The following is a 17,597-nucleotide window of genomic DNA, read 5'->3' as shown; positions in this document are numbered from 1 at the left end:
AATTGATGATTGTGTGAATGGGCCTCTTTCCAGAGATAATTAGCACAGTGTGCAAGGTTAAGAGTGCCCCAAGGGAATAGCCTGGTGTAGGTCAAGAACAAATGCAAGTAGAGCGAATATCAGCATGCAGGAACAAAAGAGCATCATGTTTTAAATAAGATCTAATTAAATGAAGAATTAAAAACATTTGCACTTGCAAGCTGTTTTAAAAAGAGCTGTATTTTTTTTATCCCTTGCCAGAAAGTGGACAGAGAAAACCAAGAAAAAAAGCTTTGGTGGAGTGGGCAGAGTATAAACTTCTAAAGTCTAAACCTCCTAGGAGCCAGCAATTCATTTTTGTGCTCTGTGGAGGACATGACACTGAGGCCTTATTTCAAAGACCACGCATCTAGCTTATTTGAGTTCTGATGTCTTCTCAAAAGCATATCCTGGGCTTTCAAGTGATGTAAAACACATGTGGGTGTGGCCAACAGAGCTCATCTTCTGTCATTTCAAGATGGCAGGAATTTCAACAGAAACATTTTTTGGCAGTGAGGGAGTGAAGTGATCAAATTCATAAATATATATTGTTCTTGCATTCATAAGGCTGTTATTTTATTTATGAGATTCTTAACTATATTGTGAGTCTATGTTAACATTAAGCCTCCCACTGTCCTTTGTAGGGTACAGTGGGACTTGTTTCTTCTAATTTTCAAGCTTTTACCATATTTCAAAAAACAGAGCACCGGGTGAGGCAGAGCAGATTTTGATTTGTGTGACCACATAATTAGCCTTTATCTCAAGTCATTTCACACAAAGAAGTTGACTTTCTGCCACAAACAGATGGATCCAGTACAGCTCAGAGCACCAGGCCAACAGTTCAACAGGCAAGATTTACCCGCTGAGCAGTTTTTAATGTAATAAAATACAACCGTATCATTAAAAATGTTAAATGAGAGATGACACAATGTGTTTTCTATTTATTTCCAATATTCATCAAATGAGAAAGAATGAAATAGAACTGTAGAGCAAATGAAAATTTATTATTGCCAAATTGATTCCTTGTAATGTGTTTTTTTGTAGAAAATACTGACTCGATGTCCACTACAAGGGAAATGTTATAACACACAAACAAGTAATTTTTTAATTCTGCGCACAATAAGTAAGTTGTACCACTAGGGGGCTCTCTCACATTAGAGAGAATGAAGGACGTAATTTGATGAAGTCATGAAATAGCGTCTGATTTCATTGCCGATGAAAATCTATTCAAAAGACTCATGTGACTTCCCTCCTCACTCTCTGATGTATGTGTTTTCCCTGAAGTTATAGCAAGTTGTGGCTACCAAAAAAAACGCACCGCTAACACTAATAAATTATGGATTTCTGTGTTTGAACAACTGTTGATTTCACTGGTTGTTAATTTTTGTCATAGTTTTTCATCAATTACATTTTTCACTGATGAAAACAAGACAATAACTTACAAAAAAAAGTAATTTATGATGACAAAACTAAGACAAAATCTATTGACACTTTGGTTAACAAAGAAAAATAGAAACAATGTCGGGGAGGGACGAGTCGGGAAGAGATCCAGTCTCTGATTGAATTCAGACTCCAGTTCCCTGCTGTTATTTTCCTCCAGTCTTTCTTCTATTCCCTCTCCTCTCTGTGTGCGTTCATGAAGTAAAGTAGATCGGATCAGAGCAGAATCCGACATGACTTGGGGTATTTATTCCCCCAGAAGCTCTGGCTCTGCCCCCAGCTCACTCCTCGAGAGCTCTCCAACGTTTAATACAATGTCACCGTCAACATTATTTGAAGCCACAGTTCTTTCTGGGTCTCATTTTAGTGCTTTTTAAAGTGTTTAATAGCTTAATAGCATGAAGCTACTAGCACTACCTGCATGTCACTTCTTAACTATGGTGGCTCTGTAGTGTCAGACAGAACAGGCAGTAAAAAAGGCCCACTGACTCCCACTGTAAATTTAGGGAACAGTGCCCATAGTGAACAAAATGCACGAGGCAAAACGACTGACTGTTGCTGGAGTAATTGTTTAGTGGAAATGTCCTGTGGGTAAAATTGTGGTTTGTAGTTTTGGAACCATTCATAGAATAATATATGGGCATTCTGCAGAGCTAGTCTATAATAAATAATATATTAACATTTGACTCAATAAATATTACCATAGATCAGCAATTTGCCCCCACATGTATGAAACAAGTGTGCAACAAAATGAAGAATGCACATCTGAAGAAATGCAGTACACTAAATGTTAGCCATATGATGGGAAAAAAGAGCAGAAATGTTGTATACTTAATGTTAATAACAGATTAATAGATGTTTCCTCCACGCCTATGAGTTTGTAAATTACACTTGCACTCAACTACACCTGTGACATTTTACACTAAATCTTCTGTAGATTTAGTAAACTTTAGTAACTACAATCCATAGACTTATTATACAACTAGACAAGGCTTTGCTGCTCAGCTCTGCAGCCATTTTTCCCCAGTGGACACTCTCGGCATTGCAGTAAAAAAATTCCCACCGAGCCAAAATGCATTTTCCCCCATAGGTCACCAGTGTATAAAATATATCTATAAAACTGTTGCCAGGACACCTTGAACTGCAAACAAGGTCAGTTATGACTTTTTGTATTATGAATTTTTGATCCATGGAGTTTTTCTATTTGTAAAACTTTCCTCGAGCCAATTCGAAGCGATTTAAAAATCTGTGATGTCATCACAATGTAAAGCCCATGGGCCGAGTGGGAACTCACAAGTGGGAGGGGGGGGGGGGGGGGCTGTATAACCGTATATGCGTGGACTGTATAACCAGGAAGTAAACACCAGGCGAGCAACTGTTATTGGACTGAATATGCTGCATCTTTGCATTCACTATCTGGTTCATTATAATATATCTATGTTATGTTAATCTTTTGATATTTGGTTGACTGAAACTACACTAAAACAATTCAGATGACTGCAATATGACAAAAAACTCAATGGTATTATAATCAAAAGACTATGACTAAAACTAAAACTAACACTAGTTTGAACAGTGTTGAAAAAATTTGGGATAATGTAAGTTTACAACTCAATAAAATACATAACGTATGTCCTGCATATTTAAACATTTTAATAGAGAAATGCTACACAATATGGCTTTAAGAGAATATATTAAATTGATTGCTAGAACTTACACAGAAACTGAAGAGGAAGAAACACATTTTGCTACTCTGGATGTCCAAAAGAATATTTTTGAAATATATATACTACATCGTCAGGCTGACTTCTGTTTATACTGTCAGGCTCAACCAGAGACCTTGGCCTTGCGTTTCTGCCCCAGAGGGGTCATCAGACCTCAAACCCTCTGAGGCTGTAAGGTCCTCTGAAGGAACCCCCCACCCCTGAGCTGGCAGACTTCTATTAGAATTGATAACCCTTTCAGGCGAGACCAAATACTCCGGGCACATCGTGAGTAAAAAGGTTCATTCCATCACAAAGTTATTATCCACAGGCAGATTGTTACCATTCATCAAGTGTGAGAGATGAAACTCACTGTTAGTCAAGGGAAACGGCTGTTTCACTGCCTTGCCGCAGATCAATATACGCCGCCATTTTCCTTTCTCTCCGCCGCTACAAAAAAGTAATTATACAGAAGAAATGTTGACAATCAATACACTAGTCAGGTAAGGTTAAGGTCTGCTGTGGGGGCCAGCGGAGGCTCCTCCGTCAGCTGTCACTGATGCTGCTGATGTGAACACGGACGCCCGAATGGGAACAAAGGGAGGTTTGTCTCCTTCAGCCCCTCTTACGTTTCTGTTAGGGTGCCTGTGTCGAAACAATTAGGATCTGAGGGGTGCTGGTGAATGAATGGTAGAGAATGACACAAGATAAGTTCACCGAAGCGCCGATTGTGGACATTAAAGGAATAGTTTGGATTATTTAAAGTGGAGTTATGTGAGGTACTTATCAATAATCAGTGTTTCATCTATTGGTGTAATAAGCTAAGGGTCTGAAACAAAATGTATAATTTTAGCCACCTAAAAAAAATATTAAAATCCTTTTAAGTGTACACTATATTTAGAATATTTTCACCACTTTAATTTGCTATCTGACAGCATTTTCTGGGGGAAACCATGGTTATAGAAGCCAAATATCGCTCTCTACAAACCAACCAAACTCCACTGGCAAAATCAGTGATTTTACATCACAGGAGTTGCTGGTTAACTACTGGCTTGATCTGCCAGTTTGTTTGTGTTATTGTGTGACTTCAGTGTTTTAAAAGGTTAGATCAGATTCACCAAAGTCATGCAATAACACACACAAACTAACAGATCGAGGCAGCAGGAGACCAGCACCTCCCACATTCTGCAATGTAAAATTACTGATTTTTTCTATGAAGTCTGGTTGGTTTGGAGAAATCGATATATATGACTAATGTTCATTTTGTTTCACAGCAATGAGCTCACAGTCATACAGGCTAAAAGAATATACAATGTATGATGATAACAGCATCAATAATAACAATAAAATTGATGAAAAAACAATCAAATAAAAAAGAACACCTAGTAGAAATGCTGAAAAGGGAAAATAGCAAGTCTGAAACCAATATAAACAATAAAATGTCAGAAAAGTCAACTAAAAGCAATAAATAGCAACCACATGTACATTCAGCCAAAGCAGGAACACTGTACAACAACCATATCATCTAGTAGAAACTTAAAAAAATCTATTGACACGTACATGTCCAGATTCAATACCTTTTGTATTTTATTCTATTTATTTGGTGCAAAAAAAACCTAAAAGCTACTTTACAAAGCTCAGTATTTATCTAAGGGATATGTGAGTTATATAACAACTATCTGACGGTGAGGTAAAGCAGTGAAAATATTCTAAATATAGCGTACACTCAAACTGATTTTGTTTTTTAAATGGGCCTTTTTTAATTGGCTAAAATACCTTTTGTTGCTGACCCTGTCCACAGCAGTGTATTACTTAGCTTCCATGCTGGTACTCCTCTCTGCTTCTCCAAATTGACTATTGTTAAGTACCTCATATAACCCCACTTCAAATAATCCACACTATCCCCTTTAAGTTTAAGCGTCAGTAGTACTTGTCTGTGTAAGGCTTTATAACCTGCACAACATGTACTAAAACTGCCATAAACACCAATAAAAATATATTGTCTGTATACAATATAAAAATATTTGTAATGCTTTTAAATTTTAATAATGTAATAAAAATGGACTACACAAAACAATAAGTTAGCATGTAGCGGTATATTCTAGCTGTATATTTTACATAGTTCAATGAATTATAGTATTTTTTAAATTTACTGTTCAGCAGTATGAGTAAGACTTGACAGTACAGTCACAGTAAAATTGTCGTATATGCTGCAGAAGCAGTGGACGCTGCTCTTCAATGAATTCATCAGTCTCGCCTTGACATCTACTTTCACTTTGGACGAGACTGAACTTTATAATCCACTGGCAGGGTTCAGGGGTCAACAGCAGAGGGGACCAGAGGGCAGGGAAAATCACTCTCTCCCTGGAAAAAACTCTGACATCCAATTTTCAACTTGATTTATCAGTGCAAAGCTAAAATTGATAGTGTGTCATTACTGGGCAGGGAGCTGTCTCGCAGAGATGTATCAAAGCCTCCTCATTTTGATTTAGCACGGCGGATCAATACCACCCTATACTGTTTCAATTTGAGGAGTATTGATTTTCCTATGCTGACTCTATACAGGGGGACATTCATCATCAAGCAAGCATATAGTATGATCTAACAGGGCACCATAGGGTCTGATCTGCTTATTCTTCACTCAGATCACATGACTGCAGAGCAGCTGTTTTCAAGCCGCACACAGATTATTTCCTTGTCGGCGGCTGTTGTTGTTGTATGTGCTGCAAGACCATTTCTTATGCCGTTTGTCGCAAAGAAAACAACAGCTCAAAATGGAGTGGCCCTCAGGGATGCGGATAATTTGCAGATGTGTGTAATTCGGAAAAAAAAAAATAATGTAATGGCAGACCAGGTGGTTTTATCAATCTAATGAGCACAACTGAAAATACATGCTGGTAGAAGGAAAAATGGTTTGCACTATATTACAATACACTAACATAGCATAACAAGCTGTACTGTGTGACAAATTTGACAAACTATAATTAATATGTTCTTTATGAGATAGTAATTAGATACTATACACCTAATGGTACACAATAAGCCATACTTTGTGTCACATTAGACAAAAACTAGAAATAATGTTGTTTATTTGATTGTATTAGATCCTTTATAAGACTTAATTACAGAGTAATTTGGGACACGTTACAACAGAACTGTACTGTAAAATAAAGTGAAATTACATATATGCTACTTCCCCTTAAAAAAAATGTGTGAACCAGAACTACCAAGTAAAGGCCAAAATATAGAAGTCGAGGAACGTGTTGTCTATGGGTGACTGCACAGACTTAACAGTGGGAAATAATACACTTTAGTTTACAGTACAGTTCTGCTGTAATGTGTCCTTAATTACCCTCTAAGTATGTCTCATAACGGTCTAATAATTTGATGGAGTATGGCTGGTTATGTTGTTTTAGTGTACTGTAAAATAAAGTGCGACCAACAGAATATAAACATATAAGTTATACTCGTGTCTGTCTCCTGTCTGCCTGAGAATAATTTTGTTTATAATATATTCAAGTCAAATGATAAATGTCCTTTGGCAAGTCTCCAGGCAGAACTTAGGAGCAAAAGGCAAAGCAATTTCTGCGCATGAGGGTGAAAACAAACATTAACAACTAAAGTCTCTGCCTCTCTCTCTCTCTCTCTCACACACACACACACACACACACACACACACACACACACACACACACACACACACACACACACACACACACACACACACACACACACACAGACATAACAGACAGCCACCTCAAAATGCTTGAGGGCTTTATATTTTACAAGAGCAGCATAAATGGGAAAGTTAATGTAGCATTGAATAAGACTAAGCTGCTGAACTGCAACACTGCCTTGAGCTTGTGAGCATATTGCATCATTTTTCTTCACCAGCAGGTTACCATTAAATTTGAATTTGTTGGAAGTTTTGCAGTATCATTTACAATGCACCCACGCTCAATAACCTTTTGTTTCAATGCAAATGCTCTGCTGCTGAGAGGGGCTCCATAAATATTTGAACAAGAGCCCAGAATTCAATCCAACGGATTTTGTCATGGGTACTTCTGCTAAGGTTCAGTCAGTCTTATGAAAATCTGTACTTCAATACTGTAACCTTTTCAGTTATGGCCAAGATATTTTTTTCATTTGACAATACATATGATAGCAAACACAATTTTTCTTCACGTTCTTTGAAGTAGCTCTAAAATTAATCACAACAAATTAATGGCCTCTTAGAAACACACACTGGCCTGAGTGCATAATCTTCCATGAATCCATGAAAAAAGAAACCAAATGTAGCTGCTCATGACATCTGCTGTTTTTGGATGGAAACTCTTTGAACTTTACTGCGAGTCAAAGACATAAAATACAGCCATAAAAAGTAATTACACCAGCTAGCATATTTTTCTTGACAACGGTAAACATGGTTTAAGATATGAAACAAACCCAATTTCAGCGAACAAGGTTGAACAGCTGCATTGTATTTTCAAAATGTAATAACAAAACCAAAGCTACTGTTTCAGCAAAGGGGCTGTGTTGGCAAACCAGCAGTGGTGGATTGTGGGAGAAGTGCTTGGTTTTGCAGACTGCAGCTCACAGCTCAATTAACAAACATACTTGGGTCAATGTTTGGGTGAACACTTTTCTCTTTACTGTACGTTTCTACTTCTGACCTGCATCTAGTGATTTTCTTTTTTTTTTTACAGACGGTAATGAGTCTCGGAATAAACCCCACTACAACTTCACCGGCAAGCAGCAACTTAAAATTCCTAGTTTTGCACACATGCTGTTAGATGAATAAAAGATACATGCAAGGCTGCAGCTAACAATTATTTTCATTACTGATAAATCATCAGATTGTTTTCATGATAATACTATTTTTACACCAAAATGTGTGCATATATGCAGTTTTTTGAAACACAGCAAAACCCACTAAAATTAGGGGATTAATCCATTTTTTTAAGTTAAGTTTCTCTCCTGTGTCGCTCTTTGTACTTTCAAGTATCTGCTTTTTTTCCTATTTCATGTTCACTTTCAGCTGAAAGGAGTTGTGTTAAGTTACTGCTGATGAAAACCCAACATTTCCTGATTTTGCTGCTTCATAATCAAAGCTTTTTAGATAGAACAAAATAATGACAGATTTTTGTTGTGAAGAATTTATAGTAAAATAAAATGTTTATGCTCAACTACAGACAATTGTGCCATAAATACACATCTTCAGGCAGATGCAAACTCCACTCTACTGGGCTGATGCCCCAAGTCAAACCGAGTCAAGCCAAGCAGCACATGTGTATGTGAGTGGCAGAAGTTACAGATGGAAGTGAAAAGCCTGCATTGCCTCTGCCGAATATGGCAGCGATTGGAGACAAAAAACAGATGTTGCTGGGTGTTAGTGGGTTTTTTGTCCAGTGTAAATGGCCTTTAGTCTATGAAATGTCAAAAAATTATGAAAAACGCTCATCACAATTTCCCAGAGCCCAAAGTGCCAAAGTCTTCAAATTCCTTCTTTTGTCCAACCAACAATCTAAAACCTAAAGACTCTTCATTAATGATGACAAATGACAAAGAAAATCAGCAAATGCTCACATTTAAAAAGCTGGAGCCCTCAAATATTTGACATTTTTGCTTGAAAAATGACTGAAAAAATTAGTCAGTTATTAAAACCGATGGCAGTACGCTTTCTTTTGATTGACTAATTGATTGATGGACTAACTGTTGCAGCTCTAGATTTGTTTTGTCAAATCAGCAGTGGTGGATTGTGTAAAAATTAGTGTATAGTCTGCTTCTCCATGCACCTCTCATAAGCTTCAATAAAACTGGCATCAAAGTTTGGGGACCAAGCAAGGCATATAATGCTCTATAAAAAAGAAAAAAAAAATTAGTTTCCTTGGATAAATGTTCAAATTCTCAGTCTTAGCTCAGTGCAAAATAAAAGCAGTATGTTGTAACACCTCTGTTTGTCTCTTGATCTTGCCACTCCGCTCTGTATCTGTGGGACCATGTGGATGCAGGCGAGAGGTGGGAGGCAGAGCAGGAGAGCCGGCGGTTATTTTAACAGGGCCCATGGGGAAGTCTGCAACTACCACCAGGTGCTGGGCTGTGTTACTGAGCGGGTCAATGAATGCCTGGACAACACTTGCAGAAACACCCCCAACCCCCTTTCCTCCCCTTCCTCTATCCCGGTCTGTCGGACAACCGGCCAATCAGCTGTCCCCGGGGGATTAAGCCACTCTACACTGTAATTGCGTTTGCTGACCCGATCGCTGACCCTATCGGATCCTGGGAAAATGACATTAACTGGTGGTCCAATCCCATCACGGCAGAGTTTGTGTGAACAGGTAACTTTTGCGCCCCGGCGGAGCAGCTTTGGTTCACGTTAAAGACTTAACATATTGGCCCGTGTTTGGTCTCAAGGTGAGGGGCTTACCTCTGGGCCAGCGTCCCCCAGGCGCCGTGCTTGTTGGTGAGGATGTTGACGATTTTCTGCTTTAACTGGTTGGCCGTCACATGGTCTCTGTGTTTGGCGGCACTGATCAGGTGGTCACACATCTTCTCTTCTTCTTTTCTGTCAGCAGCATATTGGGCACAGTTGGACTAATTTGAGATTTAACAAAGAGGAAAAAAGAAAGAAAAGCATAGTGTGAAGCTCATTGTATATTTATGGCTTTTGCTACAGTATCCACAGCGAAGAGTGATGTCTGACACTGTACTAATAGCATTTGAGAATGTTTTACTTGAATAAAACCAGAATAATATATACCCTCTAATGGAGCATTTGTCACACTGAAGAATGTTATGGCTTCATTCAACACACTTGAGTGCATAAAGATATTAGTGGACAGCTGAGAGATATATTTCTGCTCCCTCCGAGGAGTGTAGTAAATCATGGCAAGCACATGAAGGCAGTCCATTCCCTAACTGCGGACAGATGAGGCTCCCTGCTAGGTAGCCGTGGATGGTGCTATTAGAGGAGAGGGGAAAAAGCTCTAATAGATCCACACAGAATAGAGCCTGTCAAGGTTAACAAAGCTACACATTATTGTCCCCTGGTGTAGGAACGATGTAAAATGTAAACATGCAGCCATACTCTAAAACAAAACGTAGGGGAGACCCAGGGCAACTGTACATTTTTTTTTCACATTTTCCTTCATTTCTGAAAAACTACTTAAATGTAACAAGCCGTCCTTGGATATAAGAAACACATAAATGTGGGGCCCAATTAATAATACAATTGGTTTCTTTCACTAATAAGGATAACACAGTTAATGCAATATGTAAGAGTGTTACAAGTGACCCTTCCAAAGTCACCCCTTTTTGTTCTGCGCCAATAACAACTGAACAAGTTTGGTACCTTGTCAACTAAGCAAAATGCCAACTAACTAGCTAGCTACTTGTACATTAGCTAGCTAGTTAAATAGTAAGGGTGTCACAATTCTCCAAATCCACAATGCGATTCAATTTTTCAATTAAATCATATTTGTTTGTAGCACTGAAAGCTATGCTACTGTTAGCCTAACGAGTCTTGATTTGTAAAGATCAACATATCATTGGTTTGATGTCCTGACAACTGTCATTTACATTTTCAAGTGTCAAGTGTCACATTTTAAAGCGTGGAGTGATGAAAAAAAAAAAAAAATTGGAATACTGGCACTCCTCTTAACTAGCATTAGCTAATTTTAGCAAAATGCTTGCTAACGATTGATGTAGATTACCTAGCTAGTTAGCTAGTGTTTTGCTAACATTACCTAACTTAAGATGTGTACATATGTTGCTTTTATAGTTTCCCCCAGCATAATCTTTTAACCACCTACAAAATTTGGTTTTCAACATGATCTGCAGAAAACAGGAAAGGAGAAAATTCACCACGGCACCAAGCTTGCTCAACTCTAATTAGAGCACAGAGAGAAAAGGCATTGCCCACTTGGTGGAGGCAATCTTGCAACCGTGATAAAATCTTGTCACAACACTTCTGGTAGAATAGTCTGATCATGTATATTTTAAACCAATAACCTAGAGAATAAAATGTTGTAAGTTTAAATTCCCAGTTATATAAACTTCAGACAGCAGAAGAAAAGTACTGTACTTTTATACCTCAAAATAAGTTGAAACCGCTGCTGAGGTGATATAGAATACTGTCGGGATGACGCAGGCCAACCTGGAATTTATCATCACTCTGGTTCCCTCCTCAAAAAACTAATAGGAGTTTTCCATTTGATTTTGGATTAGTGCAGAAAATAAACTCTGTGGTGAAGAAAATTTTATGATATTGACACGTTTGATTAAGCAAGATAATCTTAACTTTAATGATTTTTGAACCATAAATGCAATCACTGCCACATGATTTCATGTTAAAACCACTAAGTGGGTCGTGTTTCATGTGATGATGTTTAATTTCAACGACAACCACTTTAGTTCATTTGGCCACTTGGTAGAAACCACTATTTTAAGACACGGAGAAGCTTCAAAATTCACAAATGGTGTATTCAATGCTAGTAAAGTATTCTGGAACAAAATGTGAAAACCTCTTTAGCTTGTGTTTACCACAGATTTTATTTCAATTATCAACCCAGAAACCCATTCAAAAAACCCAATGACTTTAAGGCAAGAGAACCAGAAGTAATAATAGTATTATCACTAAAGCTGACAATCTCTTACAATTTCTTGAATCTTCAACCTTTGTGTCTCATTGAAGGATTTGATTGTCTTACAAGTTCCCCAAGTTACATTTGTCCATGGCAAGAACACAATACCCTCTGTAGCTTGCAAAAATAAATTGACCACTAAAATTATCAGGGATAAAATAGTCCAATTAATGATATTTATGTGTAAGAGTGCTAATACCAAAATAATCTATTTAAAAATTAATTGGCCACGATATGAAAATAGGCAATATTGGTTTTAAATCAATTTCCAGAAGTGGGTGCGACTCTCAAAGTGTTCCAGGTGGCAAAAAGTAATCTGGAGGAGCACATCTGACTCTATCTTTGCAGCTAAAACAAGATTGTCTTACTACACCACCCTGGGGGAACTCCTGCTAATATTCCAAATCTAATTTGCTAACAGAAGCTGGAAGTTAATTGAATTTCCTGCTTCAAATTTGAATTCTGTCAGATATTATACTTCACCATATTCTTCATAAAGCAGATAACTCAATCTCTGCTTGTCACCTTGCATCACCACGTGACGCCGTGACAAATATCAAACGTTATTTATCACTTTAAAGCATATGACGCGTCGCCGTGACACCAACTTAATTGTAAAAATGTCTTATCTGCGTCCTGAATCTTCAATCTTGGAGAGTGGGTAATAAAGTAACGTCAGAGCTAGATGAAAAGTGTAGGCTGTCTGGAGTTGGCAGACAGAACGGATGGGGCCAGGTACACTTCCCCCCCCTTCTCCTGACATTGCATATCTAGCCGTCTCTTCCAGTTTATCTTGCAGGTCAAGGATCCTCAAGAACTGTATATCAAGCAGCTGTTTGAGGATGGCTGCTCTTCCCAGATAAGAAACTCATCACTCCTCACATGTACAAGCTGCTAACAGAGGTGCTGCAAGTACGTGTCTGTCTGTGTGATTACACACAAACACACACACATATATATGTCTTCTAATGTTACACAATAGCCAAACCAACTTCTAATATAGCAAGATTTATTTATAGTTTTCTATCAGTCTCTATGGCATTTATTTGCTCCATGTGTTATTTTGCTGACTAGCTTGTGCTAAAAAATACAGAGGCATTGGGTTTTCTTTGCATATATTCTATACAGACAACCATTCGTGTAAAATAAAAGCTAAATACTCACCACTGCAACAAACCTAACATTCAAAAATTGCTAAAACCTTGTAAGCTTTTCCCTTCATGTCTGAAACAGGAGTGGTTTGATGCATGTGAGCTAAATACAGACTGAGGAGGTTATCCCCTGAGTTGGTTGGCAAAAGCTCATATCAGAATCCTAAATTAATATTGCTTGCAATTCCCTTTGCTAGCAGTAATTAAATTCTTTTTATGGGAATTGTAAGGGTGAGGATTTAATCCTCAGGAGGACACAGAGAGACAAGATTACTGAGCATATGCAGTTGAATGGCATTTTCTATACTAATAGGATTTGTTTAGGGTTCAATTAGAAAACTGACAAAATATTCCATTTTCCACAGAAGATAGTAACATTTGAATTTGAAGAACTAGTGATCCGTAATAGTGCTATTCACTGTGGATTATACTCACTTTCATACAATAATTTGTGAGACAGACAATTTTAGCAATTGATTTCAGAAGCAAGAATTTAAATTGTTTCATGTCTCGTATTAAACCCATGTCTGAAATTAAAACATCACAAAAAAAAAAAAAAAAACTCAAACTACTGTCACTAAAGTGATCATACAGTTGATTCAACACCCCTCTAAAACAGTTTAAACAAAAACTGAAAATTATAACCTTCGTGAAAGTAGGATTTGTTGCAATGCTGTTGAAACATGCAACATTACATACGGTAAGAAGAGCACACTTCACAGGGATGACAACTTGGTTTTGTCAGCCTGCTGTTCACCCTGCTGCTGTCTGGCAAGAGATACACAAGTATCTGTTGCAACACCACTAGACTATTAAGTAGCTTCTTCTTTCAGGCTGTGAGACTGTTTCATCCTCAGCACTCTACTAACCAAAATAGTTTGCTTATTTTTATTTCTTTGATTATTATTTATACAACCACTCTACTGTGTAAGATTTTTTTCTTTTGAAGCAAATGCTACAACTTTATCTTGTTATACAACCCTGTGTTGAATAATGATAAATACATCTACCTTGTGAAACAGGATGTCACAGTTTATACCTCAAACTCTGCGTGTTTGTGGACGTCCTCCGCTCGCTGTCTGTTCAGGATGAACTCGGCCTCGTTAGCAACCCGAACTATGTGGTCCTTCATGGCGTGGCAGAGCAACCTTTAACATGGCAGAGAAAGTTTAAATGCAGCAGACTCACACACAATTTCATAAACATATCATCAATAATTAGGAAATGTGTAAACGTGTGTTATTTTATTTTTTATTCCATTTTATTTATGAGTTTTCACAAAGGGAAAAGAAACATTATGTACAAAAGTACAGAAAAAACAATGCACCTTTGTAAATCCTAAATTAGAAGTAGTTTGTTGTTTCAATAAACACAATTTTGCATTTAACATCTTTTTTCATCCAGTGTGACCCTCTTAAATTCTTTCTGCCAAATTAGTCGGAGTTAAAACTTTTTAATAAAAACAGAGAGAACCAATGAATGCGCGAGCCTTTTAATAAAATAATGTCCTTCTAATGATCAAACAATATAAAACCAAAAACAAGAAGTAGACAGTGTTGCATTTAACATGTATCAGTGGAGAGGGTTATTTTACAATGGTATTTGATACTGCTAAAGACATGAAATGAGTCGCTAGCACGAAACTGCTGTGCACTTCTTGCTTTTAGCTGCAGTAAATTGCTAGTGTGAACTGATGTTGATGAACGTGAACTGATGTTATCTTTGTGTGGCTGCTGCAGGCCACCAATTGAATGAGTCTGATGTAGGAACTATTTTTTTTCGACCAAACTACACCCACCAACTGTATCACTGTGCAGAGGGAAGTGTGCATCTACTCATGGATGAGAGGTTACAGCTCAGCTGACAAGGAAACCATTACTGTTCACATCCCGCACTGTCGTGAGCACATCTTCTCCTCCCTAAATACATGCACGCTCCTGTCCGTGCAGTGATATGGTTGGCAGGTGTGGAAAGAAATTAGTTCCTACATAAAACTGCTCGCAACAAAGTCTGTGGATTATCTTGAGTAACAGGGTCATGATTACTGGAAAGACACACACGGCTGTAGTGTTTTCCAAACATGCTTTGAGCGCCACAAACTAGTGGTCTAACTAGAGTACCATTTAGTCCCATCAGTCTCATCATATGCAACTCACACCAAAACAATCTAAATGGATAAACAGCAATACAGGTAAGAGGAAAAATCTGTTTCTTGATTTTAGGGTGAACTGTTCCTTTAAGGCTTGTCAAGATGGTGCAACATTGTGCTTGTTGAAAGAGCAGCCTCGTAAACAGCATCATTTGTCTGCGTTATGTTGCAGGGCTGCAGGTCAGTGACAGATCCCTCTGTAGCATTAAGGAGCGAATGGAGCGTCATTAGAGCATCGAAGCCTGTCCGGCACGCTGCTGATTGACTGAGCATCCCATCCCGCTGACCAGAACATCAACCCAGCGTCTGTATTGCTGACAAGTCTGGCCGTGAACAACTTCTCACATGGCTGACTCTGGCGGCTCCGCGGTCTCCACCCACATTCACATTTAAATTCCAGTATCTTTAATAATTGAAAACACCATGGCTATTGTGTGTAGATTACATGCCATTTTACACACCATTAGGCTAGCTTTGTTTTAATTAAAGCATCCCCTGTTCCTCTCCAGTGCTTGATACAGATTGTAATTTCCCGTCTGTCCCAAGGAGAGGCAGCAATCCCGAGGCTGCATTCATCAGCTGCTATTGCCTCTTTAACAGTTGACAGGCACTCATTAATAGACAGACGTTCGCTGTTCAAAGACGGAGGCTGACGACGCCAAGCTTTGTTTTCAAACCAAGAATAGATGAGAAAGCATGTTGACGAGAGATATTTGGAGTTGGAAAAAAAAAAAAACATGCACACTCTCTACCACGTTTCTGCTTTAATATTTTATAGATAGCTTACACTATCAATACGAATATTGATTGTACAAACAGTTTGGGGACAGATCCTGTCCAATAATCTATCAGATCAGTACAACTGGTCTTTGGGAATGTTTGTTTGTCTGTTTGTCAGATTACCTTTCAAACCATTTTATGTTGTGTGCCTGAAAGTACAACATATTCTGCATCCATTTTAAGACAAGTCAGTGGTCAACATGGTCAGTCCTGTAGCTCTTTACTTTGCCTCAACTCTTCCAGGTGTGCAAGAGAAATTACTTTGCTAATTAATGGTCTGCACATGAGAGTTGGTGATGGTTACAGTGGAAAGACTCACCAGGACAGTTTTGGTGAGTTTATTTTGTTTCTGTCTGGAAAGTCAGAATGAAGTGAGCTTTATTGAGTTAACGAGGAAATTAAAGCTCGTCTTTCAGAAGGTGTTTGGTTATATTGCTTTAAAAACAGGTTTGAGGATATTTCTTTTTCATTTTTTATACATAATATTTTTTTATTTTATTTTAAGATGGCACAAGGAACACAGTACAGTGCAAAGCCACGCTCCCCTGGATTTGCAAAAGTGTTTTCTCTGACAGAGATGGGTTTGGGTCACTAAGAGGATAGTGTCATCTATCAGACCCACTGATGCAGAGTGAGAATCAGTATTATGTGTTTGCTTCTTATTTATATATGGGGTACAATTAAACAGACCAGACAAGACAAACAGGACAAACAAAACAATACTAAGAGTATAGCTACAGATAAAAATATAAATTAAATTTGAATAAATATTGAAAAAATTATTCATTTGTTGATTTATTGGATGTAGCAAACGTAAAGTAGCAAACTCGCACACATCTCCAAGCTGAAAAGCAAACACATTGGCGATTGTTGGCTGCTGGGCCGGCGCTGACCAGTTGGTAAATTTCAACTCACCCAACCCTAATACTAAGGTAACAAAATACAACTTTTCTTATTTTCAGGTGATTATACACTAATGAAAACATACTTAAGAACATTATATCCCATTTAAGGCTGCACAATTAACAGAAATATTATCCAAATTGCAATATAGCCAAGTGCAATATTCAAATGGAAAAATGTGCGGCTAAACAGCATTATAATGAAGGACTGTAGTGTGGCAGAGATACTCTGGCCTACAAATGTTCTGCAGATGTAAGAAAAAAATGTTTGTTTGGTACAGACCCCAACAAATGTCACATCATCATGATTCTTTTTTTAAATTGAAAATTAAAATTGTGATGCAAAAATGCAAATTCCCACTAACCGTGACTCATATTGAAATATCTGTCAAAATAATCACAATATGATTTATTTTACCACATTGTGTAACTCTGATTCAATTTCTGTAATATTCTGCCAATAAATCCCAGTAGGTTTAAACACTGGACATTTAAAGACACTGTCTTGACAGAGCTGCATGCAGAAAATAATACTGCATGTGTTTGGACACACTGTGTCAACATGGAAACCACTCTGACATGGATGCTGGCTCACAGCTATGGTCTTGCTAAAGAGGAGCAGTGATAACTAAAATTAAGTGATCGGTTTGATAGCTGCTTGATAGCAGCTTTGCATTCTAACAGCTGCATCACGAAACAGAAGAACAGCACACAACACAAACAGCAAATACCCTGTCAGCCACGCCTTGTAAGGCAAACAGATTTACTCGACTCCAGCTACCTCTAGATCTGCCTAGTTAAGCAGAGCAGGT

General features: G+C 38.0%; 1 protein-coding gene across 1 annotated transcript in view; it reads right to left on the bottom strand.

The window, feature by feature from the left end:
* The window catches only part of nbeab (neurobeachin b), a 364,245-nt gene that overhangs the window by 138,071 nt on the left and 208,577 nt on the right, over positions 1 to 17,597 (bottom strand). Inside the window, exons 35-36 of the mRNA XM_084717359.1 lie at positions 13,994 to 14,102; positions 9,589 to 9,755 (exon numbers count right to left, since the gene is read on the bottom strand). Of these exons, the coding sequence (XP_084573485.1) occupies positions 9,589 to 9,755; positions 13,994 to 14,102 (276 nt within the window). The remainder of the gene's footprint in view (positions 1 to 9,588; positions 9,756 to 13,993; positions 14,103 to 17,597) is intronic.

This window comes from Lutjanus erythropterus, chromosome 4 (genome assembly GCF_056507025.1).
Source record: "Lutjanus erythropterus isolate fLutEry1 chromosome 4, fLutEry1.hap2, whole genome shotgun sequence".
Classification (NCBI taxonomy): Eukaryota; Metazoa; Chordata; class Actinopteri; order Lutjaniformes; family Lutjanidae; genus Lutjanus; species Lutjanus erythropterus.
This window is presented reverse-complemented; position numbering and strand designations above follow the sequence as displayed.